The sequence below is a fragment of the Protopterus annectens genome, chromosome 12.part0, assembly GCF_019279795.1.
Source record: "Protopterus annectens isolate FY-2018-M chromosome 12.part0, PAN1.0, whole genome shotgun sequence".
Lineage (NCBI taxonomy): Eukaryota > Metazoa > Chordata > Ceratodontiformes > Protopteridae > Protopterus > Protopterus annectens.
The window spans coordinates 605,913,274-605,928,985 of NC_056746.1; the positions used below are offsets into that span (position 1 = coordinate 605,913,274).

General features: G+C 41.8%; 1 protein-coding gene across 1 annotated transcript in view; it reads right to left on the reverse strand.

Moving 5' to 3' along the window:
• Nucleotides 1-14,686, reverse strand: part of MEIOB (meiosis specific with OB-fold) — a 1,518,339-nt gene extending 1,503,653 nt beyond the window's left edge. Inside the window, exon 1 of the mRNA XM_044088948.1 lies at nt 14,621-14,686. Within this exon, the coding sequence (XP_043944883.1) occupies nt 14,621-14,686 (66 nt within the window). The remainder of the gene's footprint in view (nt 1-14,620) is intronic.
• Nucleotides 14,687-15,712: the final 1,026 nt, after the last annotated feature.

Sequence of the window (15,712 nt, forward strand, 5' to 3'; positions counted from 1 at the left end):
ACCGCACGTACAAAGGACCACACACATAGACCCACATATGTGGAGGTGCTCACATGTAACTAACCCAAACCTCAAAGGCCTCTCAGGCACAGTCCTCATAAACACCACATGCATACAAACAAGACAATTTCCATCACAACACATAAAGCCACATTTCATTGTGTCTCAACCCCAAGCCAATAAGGTGAAACACTCCACAGCACAATATTCTGGTCATAGGAGAGTCCATTGTGAGACACAATGTCCCTCTTAACAGGCTGGATAAGGAGAAGGTTACAGTAAGCTGCCTGTCAGAGGCAAGGAACCGCCAGATCATTCAAACACTCAGGTCACTTGCCCCTAAGAACTTGTATGACTCGGTCATAGTCTACACAGGTGTAAATGACCGGAAATGTACCTTCTTGGACTATATGAAGACAGACATGATTGAGCTCCTAGAATATGTGTCACATGCAGGTATAAGCCTAGCACTGACCAGCATTCTAGCATGTTCACGGGTGATGTCACAATACCAGCAGAAAATGAAGGACATTAACAATTAGCTTAGTTACAGGTGTTATTCCACTAAGCAGAAGTGTAACAATATCCTGGATGCTTTGGATTTTATGTCCAGATACACATTCTCAAAGTCTGTAAGGCACATCCACTCTCCATTCCCTAAGACACGGAAGAATGGCTTGCATTGTGACCATCCTGAACTTGGTTCTCTTCACATGTTGGTTTAGGTCAATGAAACCAAAGATGGGTAAGACATTCTTGCTTTTCTTGAGAAATTAAAGTTATGTACTCACCATAAGTATATATCTGTGTTGTTCATTTTCATTCTTCCTCAACTATTGGGTATCTGATCCAATCTCGGATCAGAGTCTGCTGCATTTGCTAGACTTTCAGATCAAACTCTCCAGCTCCTCCCTCTATCTATAATACCCAAGTCAGCCTGCTATACCTCAGATTGAGTTTGCTGCCTTATAAGCCACAGGAATAACTAACCCTAGGTTAATACCAAGTAAAAGTAGTACTACGAGAACTAGGGCTCAAACCTGAAACAGACATTCCAAAATAACCATAAGGTCACTCCAGCAGATAACAGGAAGGGGGATGGAGGCCGGGGAGTTGAGGAAGAATGAAAATGGACAACAGAGATAACAACAGAGATACATAGTTATGGTAAGAACAGAAATTTAATATCTAATGTTTTTTTCATTTGTTCCTGAATTACTGGGACAGAGTTCCCAGTTACATGGACCTTGGATGGCCCTTATGGAAGGATACTACAAAGTACTGCAGAACCAAAGGCAGCCCTGCTCTTGGAAGTCAAATCTAATTTGTAATTAGCAATAAAAGGTATGGGCATTAGACCAGGTAACTGTTACATAAATTTAGTCAATAGAAGTTCTAGACCAAAAAGCGAATAGTAGTAGCCACGGACCTGGTGAAGTGTGCTTTAGGAGGCCTGTGTAAGGACAGGCCTTGCTGACTGTAAACAAAGGAAATAAAATAAGTAAGCCATTTGGCTAGGATAATTTTAGAAACAGGAGAGCCTAATTTGTTTGGGGAGAAAGAGACAAACATTTGCTATGACTTCCTGAAATCTTTGTTTAACGGAGATAAAAATGTAGTTGCTAATGTACATTCAAAAGATGGAGCATGTGTTCTCTTTTATTAGAGGCTGGAAAAGAAAACTGGCAAATTAATGGCTTGATTAATATTAGTTTTTGAAGCTACTTCAAAAAAGATGTCTTTGTAAAAAATAAGACAAGCAGATGTGGAAGAGAGCCTGGAGTTCAGAATCTTGACTTGCAGATGTAATGGCCACCAGAAAGGCAGTTTTCCATGATAAACATTTTAAATCAGATTTAGCTGATGGTTTAAAGGGTTTCTGGGTTAACCCTTGCAGCATGACTGTGAAATCCCAGGGAGGTTCCTTCACTCAGGGCCTAAGCAAGAAAATACTTTCAAGAAAAGCCTTGCACAATTTTGAAGAAGCTAATTAGGATTAAAATGTTCACCTCAGTAAAAGTTAGATATGGCTGCAAACTGCAGTATGACAGCAGAGAAACTAACTCCTTCTTGGAAAATATATGCTAAAAACTCTAAGATAGCAGAAGTAGGCACAGTGAATGGGTCGAGTTCTCTCTGTAGAGCCCAAACAGAAAATCTTTTCCATTTACTTTTGTAGATCGTCCTTATAGAGATGCCTTGTGGGTGAAAAGTTGCATCTGTCAGACTGGCAAGGAAAGCCTGAGCTATCTAACTTTCAGTAGAATTGGATAAACCATGCTGTCAACTTGAGGCCTGGAATGTCCAGATGATCCATCCCTGAGGAATATGACAGCAAGTCTGGACTGGGGGTCCAGTATCCCTAGTGGATAACAAAGATGAGACCAAAGGAAGGGGAACCACACTTGATGCCAAAAGGAGGCAATAATGATAACTGTGCTCTTGAACCACAGTACCTTCTGTAAGAATTAGAGGTATCGGGAGTTAAGCATAAGGGAGACAGAAGGGCCAAACATGGACTAGAGCATCTCTCGATGACTACCCCAGATGGGGGATTAGGGCAGAAAACTTGTTGTACTTGTTGTTGCAGGGGGGTGCAAAGAGGTCACAGCAAGGCTGACCCCATCAATGGAAAATCCTCTCCACCACTGACTGACTGACAGACCCTCATGAGGCATCGGAATTTGCCTGCTGAGTTTATACAGTATCATGTTGTATTTCTGTGGTATGTGAATTGCCATAAGAAAGCAGCTGGAGGGGACTGCCCACTACCACACTCTCAATGCCTCTCAACAAAGGGGATAAGATTGATTACCCCACTGTCTGCTGAAGTACCAAACCATAGATATGTTGTTGGTTTGTAATGCAATCGTCCCAAGAGGAGGGGCATCTGGGAAAGCCTGAAATGCTAGGAGGACTGCTGCTCTCATCTCTAGCACAGTGATGTGCAAATTGGTCTCTTCTGAGGATCTTGTGCCTTGGACCATCCATTCAAAGAAATGCCTCCCAACCCATTTGAGAGAAATCCCTGGTTACTGTGGCTACTGGGGGCAGAAGTACATGACACCAGCCTTGGGAAACTTCGTCCGACTGAATCTAGCAAAGTAGATGGTCTTTGTATACTCAAGTGGGTTTGATCAGAAGGGACAAGGGATGGCGAAGAATTGACCACTGAACAGCTAAGGTCCACTGAAGAATGGGCATATAGAAATGGGTCATAGGAACTAAGGATATGATAGCTGCCATTGATCCAAGGGCCTGAAGAATAAATCTGGCTGGGGAAGAAGGGTGTGCAATAATTTGCTCCACCTGGCACCTGATGGTCCTTACTCGATGTGGTGGAAGAAAGGCTATCTGACTGTGTTCAACTGAGCACCTATGAACTCCAGATTCTGAACAGGTTGGAGATGAGACTTGCAGATGCTGACTAAGATGCCTAGATACTGACATAACTGGAGCAAGTAATCCCTGGATTTCTCTAGAAGATTCTTGGTTGGGGAGGTGAGGAGCCAGTTGTCTAGGTATGGAAACACTCAGAATCCCAACAGTCTCGAGTGAGTTACTACCACTGCTATACATTTGGTAAACACCCCAGCCAAAAGTGCAGAAATCTTTGGGATTGCTTTTTCATCTTGATGTAATAGTACACATCCTGAAGGCTGATGGAGCATATCCAATCATCCTTGTGTAGAAACAGCAGAATGGAGTGAACACTGACCATTCGGAACTTTGACTTCTTCACAAATTGATGTAGTTTGCTTAGATACAGAACTGGTCTCAGGTCCCCAGTTTTCTTTGGCATTAAAAAGAATCTTGAGTTAAGTTTCAAATCTTTTCTGATCTGGAGGGACCTCCTGGGTGACTCTTGTCTAGCAGCTTTTTCATTCCTTGAGCTGTTGCCTCCCTCTGAGTGGGTGGGACCTGGGAAGCCTTTTTCTTTTGGTTTGGGGAATCTGGAAAAATGGTATGAAATAACCTCTGGATATCATTTTTAGCACCCAAGAATCTTTTGTTATTGATGCCTAGGTGTCTGGATGCAAAGATATGCAGCTCCCGATAAGATATGCAGCTCCCGATTGCCTCCAGAGGTGGGAAGTCGGGCAACTTTTCAGGAATGCTGGAAGAGTTTATCCGAATAGGAATCTCAGAAACCCTAGTTATGTGGGCTGCAAAGACAGGATCTTACATTTGAACTCCTCCACTGCCTCTTGGGTAGATGTCCCCACATGAATCCTGGAAAGGACCCTGGAACCGAACAGAAGCACATTTTCTTGGTTTCTCTTTGATTGCTGGAAAAGGACTGTTGAGGGGTAGAAAAGCGTATCCTTACACCAGACAGGGTCTTTCCATCCCATTTACTCCGGGAAAGCATTTCCTTTACAGTAGGGCCAAACAAAGATGTTCCATCAAAGGCAGCATTGATAAAAGAAGACTTGAAAGACTCCACATTGTTGCATAGGCACATCTAGGCATGTCTCCTAATGACTACGCTTGAACTGCCACCAGTGAGGTACCTTCCACAGCACTGGAAATTAGCCTCATGGACACATTAGAAATAGATAACAGAGTGGCCATAAGAAGGCTTCTAGTAGTCCTCCACGGACATAGACTCAGAGAGGGATTTGGAAAGTTCCTTAACCAAATCCCACTGTAATCTTGTGAAATATGCCAAGTAGTTGGCACTTCCTGAATCTGTCCAATCCCACAGACTCTCTGTTTGGGGGATGGATCGAGGAGCTCTGTTCTGCCGGCTTCTTCTTTGTGGCTGCTGCCACAACCATAGCATCAACAGGAACTCCTTTGCTACAGTGTGGCCTATCCTTAGAAAGGGACAAGAAATATATCAGGGTGACAGAGAATGTGTTCTACAATATCTGGTTCCTTTCACGCCTGTCAAGAGACTAGATCTATATACTCATCTACCTGGGGGGGGGGTGGACCCAAAAGCTTCTAGAAAAACTGACTCCTCTTGGGAGGGGGTATCCAAGGACCAACCACCCTTTTATTTGAAAATTTCTAAAATGTCTCCGAGGGAGACATCATCCAGTGGATATCTGGGGGACCCCTCCCCATCATTGAAGTCCACGTGTTTAGTGAGAGACTCCTGAGGGGATTCTATGTGTCTCCTCTTACAAATTCACTTTCAAGGAGCCTCTTCAGTGGGATAATCTGGAGAGGTATCTGAAGAGACGGGACTGTCTGGATGCTTGATACAGCCAGCTGTCCCTGTGAAGTAGGCCTGACAGGATTAGAGCTAAGACCTAAAGGAAGCAGGGGTGTAGGATCAAGAGGAAAAAAAGAGTAGTCAGATCTCTCGGATGAAAGAAGACCCTTTCCACCACCTTGAAAGCAGAAGGACTGGGAGATGCTGCAGCTGGCTGAACCGGTGCTAAACGACCAATGCCACCATGCCTTGACCCTGCCCAGACCTGTGCCTTGAAGTGGGTGTCTGATCCAAAGTGTCCAATGTCAATGCTCTAAGGGGCAGGACTGGCTCCAACAACCTCGAAGTGGAACCCAGCGCCAATGTTTTGGCTCTGAGACTCATCCTGGTCCAAAGGAAATGGTGCCAAACAAGTCAGGGAAACAGAGTCAAAGAGCTATCTGTCTTCTGATCTAACATCAACACTCTTGGGTCTGAGAGCTCTGAAATCTCTGACTGGATCACAGAAGAAGAAAGAAGGGAGGCTCACAGATCTGATGGGAGATGGAGCTGGGATAATCCACATCTGAATCTGAGCTCTGAAGAACTTCCTCATCATCCTATCCACTCTGGCTTCTGAAAGACTCTTGGAAGACCTGACAGAGGAAATAATGGACTGGGACTGAGACTCTCTCCTCGGGGTCTTCTAAAGGATGGGAGAATGGAGCGGAGGAGAAACAGACTCTTCAGAGAACACAAGGGCCAGGTTCTTGGAGACTTAGTTAAAGAAGTTGTCAGATCCTTAATGTGGCATCTGACTGTTTTTGTTTCAGATCCAAACAGGTGGGATCCAATTTTTTATTTTTTTTTTTGGAGAAGGCTTCAGAGATAAAGTAGACTTTGGAGAGCAGGATGGAGACCACTTTTGTGATTCTTTCACCTCCGAATAGGCTTTGAATAACTATGCAGACGTTTGAGCCCCTGGAGCAGAAGAAGAAGGTTGCAGGAAGCCCTGTAAAATTAACTTGTTCTGATGATCACTAAGGGCTCTGGAATTAATAGCTGCACAAATGGAGCAGTCCATGTTTAAGTGAGAAGCTTCTAGGCAGTAGATGCACTCATTGTGGTCAGAGTTAGGGATCTTGTGCCTGCAGGAAGTGAATTTCTTAACATCCATTGTTTTTTTAGACATGATTACAGAAAAGGAAAAAGGGGAAAAAATAAAGTTTTTTTTTTAATAGGCTACCAACAAGTAACCTATGAATAAAACAAAAGGAAGGAAAAGAAAAGGAGGAAGTACCAACAGCTACCTTAAATTAGACGAGAAAGTAAAAATTACCACAAAGAAAAACTAGAAAACCTGAAAAACTAGGTAAGGGAGGTGGGTGATGTAAACAAAAAAAAGGAGTTTAAGAGAGAAAATTTGGAAATTAGACTTACAGTAAAAGGATAACACCCAAATAAGCTCTCTGATAAGAATCTGCATCTGTAATGATATGGTGGCAAACAAGATCTGAGGTATAATAGGTTGACTGGCGCATTATGGGTAAAGGGAGGAGCTTGACAGTTGGATCAGAGAGTCGGGTAAATGCAGCCAAGGCAGGTCCAAGATCAGATCTGATACTCAACAGTTGAGGAACAAATGAAACTGATAACATTAGATCTAAAAATTATGTGGAATAACCACTATACCCTTCATGGTCTAGTAAGACATCTTAGATGTCTCACTATACCCTTCATGGTCTAGTAAGACATCTTAGATGTCCTTATTGTGAAAAAGGCTAATGGCCTCTTATTGGACCACTTCCTAATGAAGGGCTGGTGCATCTGGTAATGGAAGGGACATCAGAGTTAGTTTCTCCAAAAATGGCATTGTACATCCATTGGGAATTATGTTCCTTAATCATCTGTCCTGCATGATAGCTAGCCTCTCAGTTTGTGGAGTGGCAGATGACCCCTGACTATTTCCACACTGAGCAAGTCTTTAGGGATTCTGCTGCTACATCGCATAGGGAAACGGAATTAGAGACCCTGATTTTGTAGAGACTCTCAGTCTCAAGGACAGCATCCACTGAAGAAGCCCCATCAGCATCAGGGACCTCTATCAGACCATTATGCACAGAGTGTTCCTGCTGAGCCTTACTGTATCACAAATTCTTAGCACACTTCTACTTTTAAGACTAGATTCTCTTAAGGACAGAGACTTTCACACCGAAATGAACAGCTTTCCCCTCCTGCTAACTCCTGAGCAACATTTCTTTTATGTTAGGTCCAAAGTCAGCTGACCTAGTGAAAGGGGCACTGGGTGAAAGGCACCCTGAAGTTCTCCACTAACCTGCAAAGTTTTAACCAAGAGTGATGTTGCATACTGATGCCTGTCCTAGCAGCTCTGACTGCTCCAGATGTGGTCATATTATGGACGAACCTCACAGACAGTGATGTAATATTAAGCACTGTCAATACCTGTGACTCAACTTGATGTCAGAAATCACTGACTGGCAACCTTTTCATTGATTCCAAGGTCTTTCCTGACACATCTTGTTGAAAATGGGTCATGCACATCAGTAGTTCAGATCCCTATAGTAAAGGTAATGGATGCCTTAACTCTGAAAACACTATCCTGTAAACAGAATGATCTCATCTGATGGCTCCTTTATGGCTGCTGTCACTTCCCAATGAAGTCTTCAAGAAGAGCCTTATTCCAGTGATGCCTCTCCTTGTGTGGCTGGAAGGTCTTGTCAAACATCCAAGGAATTACCTCAACCATATATGGTTCTCAACAAGCCTGCTTCACAACCAGATCTACTATAAGGTCTTCAAGGGAAGCCACCCAAGATTTAGTTGTGATAGTCAAAAAGGCCTCCTGTAGGATCGCTTCATCCATGGGGTAATCAACGGACCAAGATCCTCTTCATCTCATCCAGAATTCCCCAAATTTGGGGCCATGAGAGGAAGATTGTGGGGGACCCCTCTCCTTCAATGAAATCTCTGGCTAGGGTTAGGGACTTGGCTGGAGTAATCAGGTGTCTCCTCTTGTATCTCCATTTCCTAGGTTCACTTGGTGAAGACTTATCTGACTGATCTGAGGAAGAATCTTCCCCTGAAGGGAGGGCTCTATGGTGGCCTTTCAGAACAAACCTCTAGGACTGTGAATCTGGGCATAAAATACAAAATGGAGAGATGCCCTGGGGAAGAGCTGAGGAGAGCAGTGTAACTAGAACTACCTACCTAGTGGGCTGCCCAACAGTTCTTTCCATAAATGTGAATGCCAAGTTGGTACCAACCTCACTGTAGACACAGGAGGTAAGGACAGTAAAGGATTAATGCAAACCAGCTCACAACCATCACTGAAACCGCAGAGGATGTGGCTAACTCCCGGTCCTTAGTGGCTGCAAGTGCTACACCAGAGTGATCTGGGATAAAAGATGAGTGATGTGAGGTACAACACCAAAGACTCTGTCACTGAGAATGGCCCTGATGGCATAAGGGCCAACGAAAACACTGAAGATTTGGTGCAAGGCTCAAGGTCCCCAGTGGACCACAGAACTTTGGTAATGGGTATTAAGACTGCAGGATCCAAAGGGGTTGGCACTAACAAAGACAATTCCACCAGTACTTACACAGATGACATCAGGATAGTCCTTGGCCCTGTAAAGTACAGTTGTGTAAGTTGAACTTACAATAACAGTAGATGTTCAGATGATCACTGCTGCAGTAGCCTTAGCTATATGGGTTATATCCTGTCAAGGATATATATAACAGCCAGACAATGTTAAAAGCTTCAGGGCACTTCAGCCTTTCAGAGCTTTCCTGCCAGCACATAGAGGGAGGCTGAGCCATGAAAGGGCAATGCTAGTAATAAATAATAAATGTCTACACAATGGCATAAAAATCAGACCAAAAAAAAAAACAAGTGGAGTGGAGGTACGGCACAGTAACTGTAGCAGTGATTATTTGAACATCTACTGTTATGGTAAGTTCAACTTACACAACTGTACTATGTCCATCATATTGATCATTGCTGCTGTAGTCTTAGCTATATGGGCAGACTACCATAACTAACTACATTTGGAAGGTGGAAGGAGTGTCCATCAACCCCTGGAGAATGGTACTAGCAAAGGTTGATCTGGATCTAGAGAAGGAATCAAGCTTACAGTGCTTTGTAAAAGTATATACAGAGGGCCAAGTAGGAGCATCTACAATACTTCTAAAACCCTTTCCAAAAAGCAGAGATGACTCTATGGACCTGTTAGGTGGGCTTGTCCCTGCCTAGAATAATTTTGTTACGGTGAGTATAACAAAAGGTAATAAATTGCCTTTGGAAATAGTATGTTCGACACTGGTTGTTCCTTCCTCTTACATTCACAAGAAATGAACAACTGATCCAAAGATCTGAAAGATTTAGTTCGGTCAAGATAGTACCTCAGTTGTCTGTGGACATCCAAGTTATGGAGTATCCTTTCTAGCTCTTCATTTTTAAGTTCATGAAAGAAAATGGGGTGATGGATAGTTTTACTTAAAATATAACTTGGATATCACTTTAGGCATAAACAAAGGATTAGTTCTCAAAGAAACCCTTTCCCTATGGAAACTGAGATAGGCTTACCATAACAGCTTGCAACTCAAGATACGCTTCGAGATCACGGCAGTCAATAAAACTATTTTCCATGTTAAAAACCTCAAGTTAGCCAGATTAGCTGGTTAAAAGGGCACAAATGTTAGCTGCTCCAACCCAAAAATAAGATCCCAAGGAGGGGCCACCATTTTTCGTGACAGCCTCTTATGCAAAACCCCTTTCAAGAACATTTTGATAAGAGACTGCATCAAAATGGCCGATAAATGAACTCTGACAGAGGAATAAGAAAGACCATAGGAATGTAACTCACACAAATATTGTAAAAACATACAACTACCCCTGAATGGGTTCTGGTCATGTTGTTGGCACCAACTAGAAAACATTTTCTATTTGCTGATACATGGCTTTCTAGTAGCAAACTTTCCAGCCTCCATTAGTACCTGTTGGAGGTCCTCAGTAAACAGGTACATAAAAGGAATGAAGACACTATCATCCAGGCAGTCAAATGAAAATGACTGATGTCAAGGTGTATTAAACACCCCTGTTCTTGTGTGACTACACCCAGTCTGTGAGGAAGCTTGTGATAATTGCCCTCGACCATTTCTGAAAAACAGGATAATCGTGGTAGCCTGGATCAGAAAGGAATCACCACAATGATCTTGGGGGATTTGTCTGAATTTTCAGAAGTATCTTGGATGTTAATAGAAAGACTGGAAAAGCATACAAGAACATTCCTGTCTAAGGAAAAGAAAAGGCTTCTGTTTTCCAGGCCTTTTTGCATGGAGTCTTGGAACAAAATCCTACCAGTTTATTGTTCAGAGAGGAGGCAAAGAGGTCTCCTCGATTAACTCCCAACAGATGGATGAAATTTTGGAAGACCCCCTGATCTAGTTTCCATTCAAGAGGGTCTGCCATGGTCCTACTCAGCCAGTCAGCCAAAGAATTTTGCTTTGACGGAATGTAGGATACCTGTAGAGTGAAATTCTCCTTTCCCATTGCGTGATGATGTACCATATAACTGTGGAATTGTCTGCAACCACTTGAAGAGGTACCAAGGACCAAAGAAGGTTCTGAGAGCTGAGTGCATCTCCTTGATATTTATGGGCTTGCATCTGCCCTTGGTGTCAAACAACCATTATACATTTATCCCTACTGAAACTGCTCCCCAAAATCCGAAGCCTCTGTGGTGTCTGACTGCTTTGGAAGAGGGAGGGAGAAAGGGAAACCTAGATTTAAGGATATTTGTTGTCTCCACCAAAATATTTCTCTTCTAACAACCCCAGCATTGGGATTTGAAAAAGATAAAGGGTGTTGATATTAGGACCAAAGAGATTTCTGATACCACTGTTTCTTTCTCATGTGGAGTCTTGCCAGGAGTAGTATGAGAATCATAGATGCCATAAGTCACAAAATCCCAAGGTATTCCCTTGCAGTGACTGAAGTCTGAATGGAAAACCTTACAAATAAATCTAAATAAAGATCTATTTTTCCTGCAGAAGAAAAGCTCTTTGATCGGAGGTGCCTAGTTGACATCACAGGAACACAGTCCTGTATGAAGGAGTCAGAAAAGACTTCTGAATGTTCTCTTGGAATCGCATCTTGTGTAAGAGACCTCTCACTCAACAGAGAAATTCCTGACACTTTGAAAAAGACTTTGCAAAAGTAAGCAAGTCATCTAAATATGGAAAAATGTGGATACCCTGTAGCTTTCAATGAGCTATAAATGGAGGTAGATACTTTGTGAACACTCTTGGTAAAGTGGATAGTCCAAAAGGTAAGGCAGAATCCTGCATTGATTGTTCAGTGATCCAAACACACAAAACCTTAAGAAACATCTGAAGAGTAGATGAATAGGGATGTAATGATAAGTATCTTTAATTCTAGTGTTACCAGGAAACTTGAAAGAGGAAGAAGAGTAACAGGTTGTGAAGTGGCATCATTTTGAATTTGGGCACTATCGCATACACGTTTAGGAAAGAAAGATCCAGAACTGATCTCCAATCATTCTTTTCTTTGGCACTAAGCACATCCTTGAATAAAACCCTTCTCCACCTGGGAAGGAGAAACTGCTTCAATAACTTTCACTTCAGCATTTGATGACAAACAGGTGGAGACAACAGTCTGATATGGAGGATGAGGAATGACCCCCCCCCCGGAAAGGAGGTATTTCCTTCCACTGCCATCTATAACCTTGATGAATGACTTTCAGAACCCATTTGCCTGAAACAATCTGTTGCCAAAAAGAAAAATGTAGATTCAGACTTTCTAGAAGAGAAAAGGTCCAGGGTGAAAGGGGGTTACAAGGTCTCTTGAATAGTCAGTTCAGCCTTGTTAGACTGTCCTTGGTTTTGGAATGTTTTCAACATCTTTAGGGAACTCCCTTGCCATTTCTTCTTATAAACACCTGTTTACCTGAATTTAGTTGAGACTGTTTATTCAATTTTTGCCAGAATTGGATGAGGAGATAAAAAATCCATTAGACAATTTGGAAAAGGAGGCCTGAAAAATCTTAAAAAGACTCCCTGGATCAGCTTGTCCTTTCATCATACGTTTTGATCACATGAGGGGCCAAACACTAAATCTTTATCCAAGGAAAAGCTTAAAATCTCATTTTTATCACCTGGGAGATTCTGAGAAAGTAGCCATGCAAACCTCCTCAAAACAGTACCACTGGTCAGAACCCTGGAAGAAGTATCAACAGAATCATACACACACACACACACACACACACACACACACACACACACACACACACACACACGAACACACACGCATGCACACACATGAACGCAAACACACACACGCACACATGCACACACATGCACACACACACGCACACACATGCACACACACACAGCAAAAAATGAGTAGTGCTATGTGCAATAGAAGAAACGTTATTTAAAGCAGATGTTCCTCACAAGAAGACACTGCAGACAAAACATTCTTCATACTTTCAAAGTTTGTCAGAACAAACTTTAACAAATGAGCTTGAGAATTTAAAATTCTAAAAGTCTAAAAGTCAAAGTTGCAGGAGTATGTATGTTTTCCCATCTTTATCAGAAAGACTGGGACTGGAATTAACTAAGTGCAACAGTGGGATCAACTAACGTTATAGCTGCTGAGGCAGGTTTGGGAATAGTGTATAAAAATTTAAAGGACTGAGGAACTTTATATATCCTATCTGCCTTTTTAGGGACAGCTGGCTGACTGTCAGAAAAACTGCAGAGAGTAAGACACACATCCTCTAAAGCAGACAGAACAGGAGGAATGGGTGCAGGTTCTGGAAAATCCTTCTGTAACAACTTATAGTATTCTCTGAAGGACAGAGAAACCATAGTATTCTCCCACTGAAAACACTGGCACATTCTAGCAATAGTCTCAGATAAAGAGAAAATCCCACATGAAGGATCAGAAACTGAGCTCGCATCTCAGTCCGAATCAGAGATCTGAGGGAAAAAAACTGTATCCCTCTCTGCATCTTCCTGCTCAGACTCAGAATCTTGAATCTCTTCAAGAAAAGAGAAATCCGTCTTTCTTTTACCAGAAACTACTTTACAAGACGGATCAAAAGCCTGAATTAAACCCTAAGCCAGACCCAATAAACTACTCTACTCCAAACAAATTTGAGGAGGAGTAGATACATGCCTAGGTTTCTGTTTCTTTTTGACAGGAAAAATGGGGACAACCATGTTACAAATGGCAACAGCTGCTTCCCCAGGGATGGGCACAGCATTCTGACACAGAGAAACCTTCCCTGCTTCCTCTCACAGGATTGACAAGAGTGGCTGTCTCTTGCCTAGTGAGGGGACCCTAACAGCCGCAGAGGATGTGGCTAACCCCCGGTCCATAGTGGCTGCAAGTGCTACACCAGAGTGATCTGGGATAAAAGATGAGTGATGTGAGGTACAACAAATGGCCACAGCAGTCACCCACCTGCAGCTAAGGCAAATTGGTAGCCTGCTGTGGTGGCAAAGGTTGTTTGCTTAATTTTTCTCTTTGTGGCTGAAAGGACTGACTCGGGGACCAGTAGTCTGTTCCATGGTCAAGCTGAAAATGGTGCCTCTTCCAGAGAAGACAAGCAGCAACAATACCAGTCCAGAAAAGTTATTTCTTTGACAGAAAATACACAGTAAAAACACTTTAAAACACCATGCCAGCAACACAAAAGAAAAATAAACAATTTCTCCACAGAAAAAATGCTTTTTAGTTATTTTACACAACTTTTAAACTGACTGGAAAAAAAATGATTGTTCTGTTTAAAAGTATGGTATGGTTTTGAAAAGGTCCATTACAACAAAAAACTCCAAGCTTTAAAATAACTTTTTTTGAAGGAGAAAGTAATAAAACATCAACAAAAATAAAAAATGGAGATTTTTCCTCAAATATAAATTACCTGCCCAGCAAAGGAAAGCAGAAGCATCAATCCTTGAAAGCCTCAGAGGAGTATATTTTTTGGTAGCAGTAAAGCTCTGAAGGGCTTCACACCCAAAATTATTTTTTAGTTAGCTCAGCTAGAGCTACCTGACAGTTTGGGCACATGACACTTTTGAAGCTGGCCAGCTGTTATATCCTTGGCAGAATATAACCATCACCACTCATGTCTGTAATTCCAATTTCACCCTGGACATATGTGCTGCCCCATAAGGGATCCTTCTGTGCAGCCTGAATCTGTGTCACCATATCTCAGAAGTGACAATCGTTGCACATATTTCTGTTATGCCTACAATATTTACAGCTCCCTGGTCAAGCAAAGTCTGCAAATGACTCACTTTCTACTCAAGTTGAATTCATTGCAAAATCTAAACCTGCTGTACATTCAATCCAAATTCCAAGAAAATGTGACTCTAATAACTTTATTTTGCTATGATACAATGAAATGGGTATATTTCATTTAAACTTACTGGAGAAATCAAACTTGGATGGAGATCTGAAATTGGAACAGGTCTATGTGAAATATGGAATGCCATTCTTAATCTACAGTTAAACAGAAAAAAAATTGTTTCAACAGCAAATAAAAAATAGTTAACTACATTTCATTTTTCAGAAAATATTTTTTTCTCATTTAACATACACAATTACTTAATACTCAATGTAATTCAAAATATTTCAAGTAATTAATATTATATTTATTACAATGTTACTACATATATTCACTGATGGTTTCTTCTTGTGATTATGTTTTTTGAATTTTTTTTGCAACTCAACATTTTTTTTCTGAAAAGCTTATCTTCAACAGGTTTTCTGCATTAAGGGTCTTTAAAAGCTGATCCATAAAACTATACTGCTTATTAGGTACTATGATATAACTCTGTAGTATATGTAGCTTTACTGCTTAACCGTTACTCATCTAAACATATTTTAATGCCTAAAACTTGCTTTCATAAAACATCACAACAAAATGTAATACTGTCTATACAGGTGACTACTTCTGTAGATTCTTGCAACAGTGACTTAGATCAACAAAAATTACACACTTACCATAATAATAAGCCGGTTCACCCTGTTCAGCAGGACTAATGACACAGGTACAAGGAACATTTGCCAAATAAAACTTTCCCAGGTTGCTAAGCAATTCCCATAAGCCATAATGCACCATGGTGCTAAGTCTATTTCTATTTTTCACACTCACTTTTCAGATTATTTGGAAAATGCTCTAAAGTACAGAAAATGATCATCAAAAGAAAGTTGTAATAAATACTATACGTGCCAGAAATTGGTGAAGGTGAGTGGTTATATTATAGAGAATTAACCTCTGTCTTACATATCTATCATTAAGAGAAATATCACAATGTTGTTGCCTTTCGGATTTTCCCGGTTAGGGGTCGCCACAGTGGAACTCCGGTCCGCTAATGATTGGCAGCAGATTTTCACGAACGTCGAGGTGCCAGCTCGATGTTCAACCTTCAATGAAGGCACGCCCATTTACGCATGTCTTTCGAACGCCCACCCAACCGCAGGGAGGACATGCAGACTCCACACAGAAGGCACTCCCC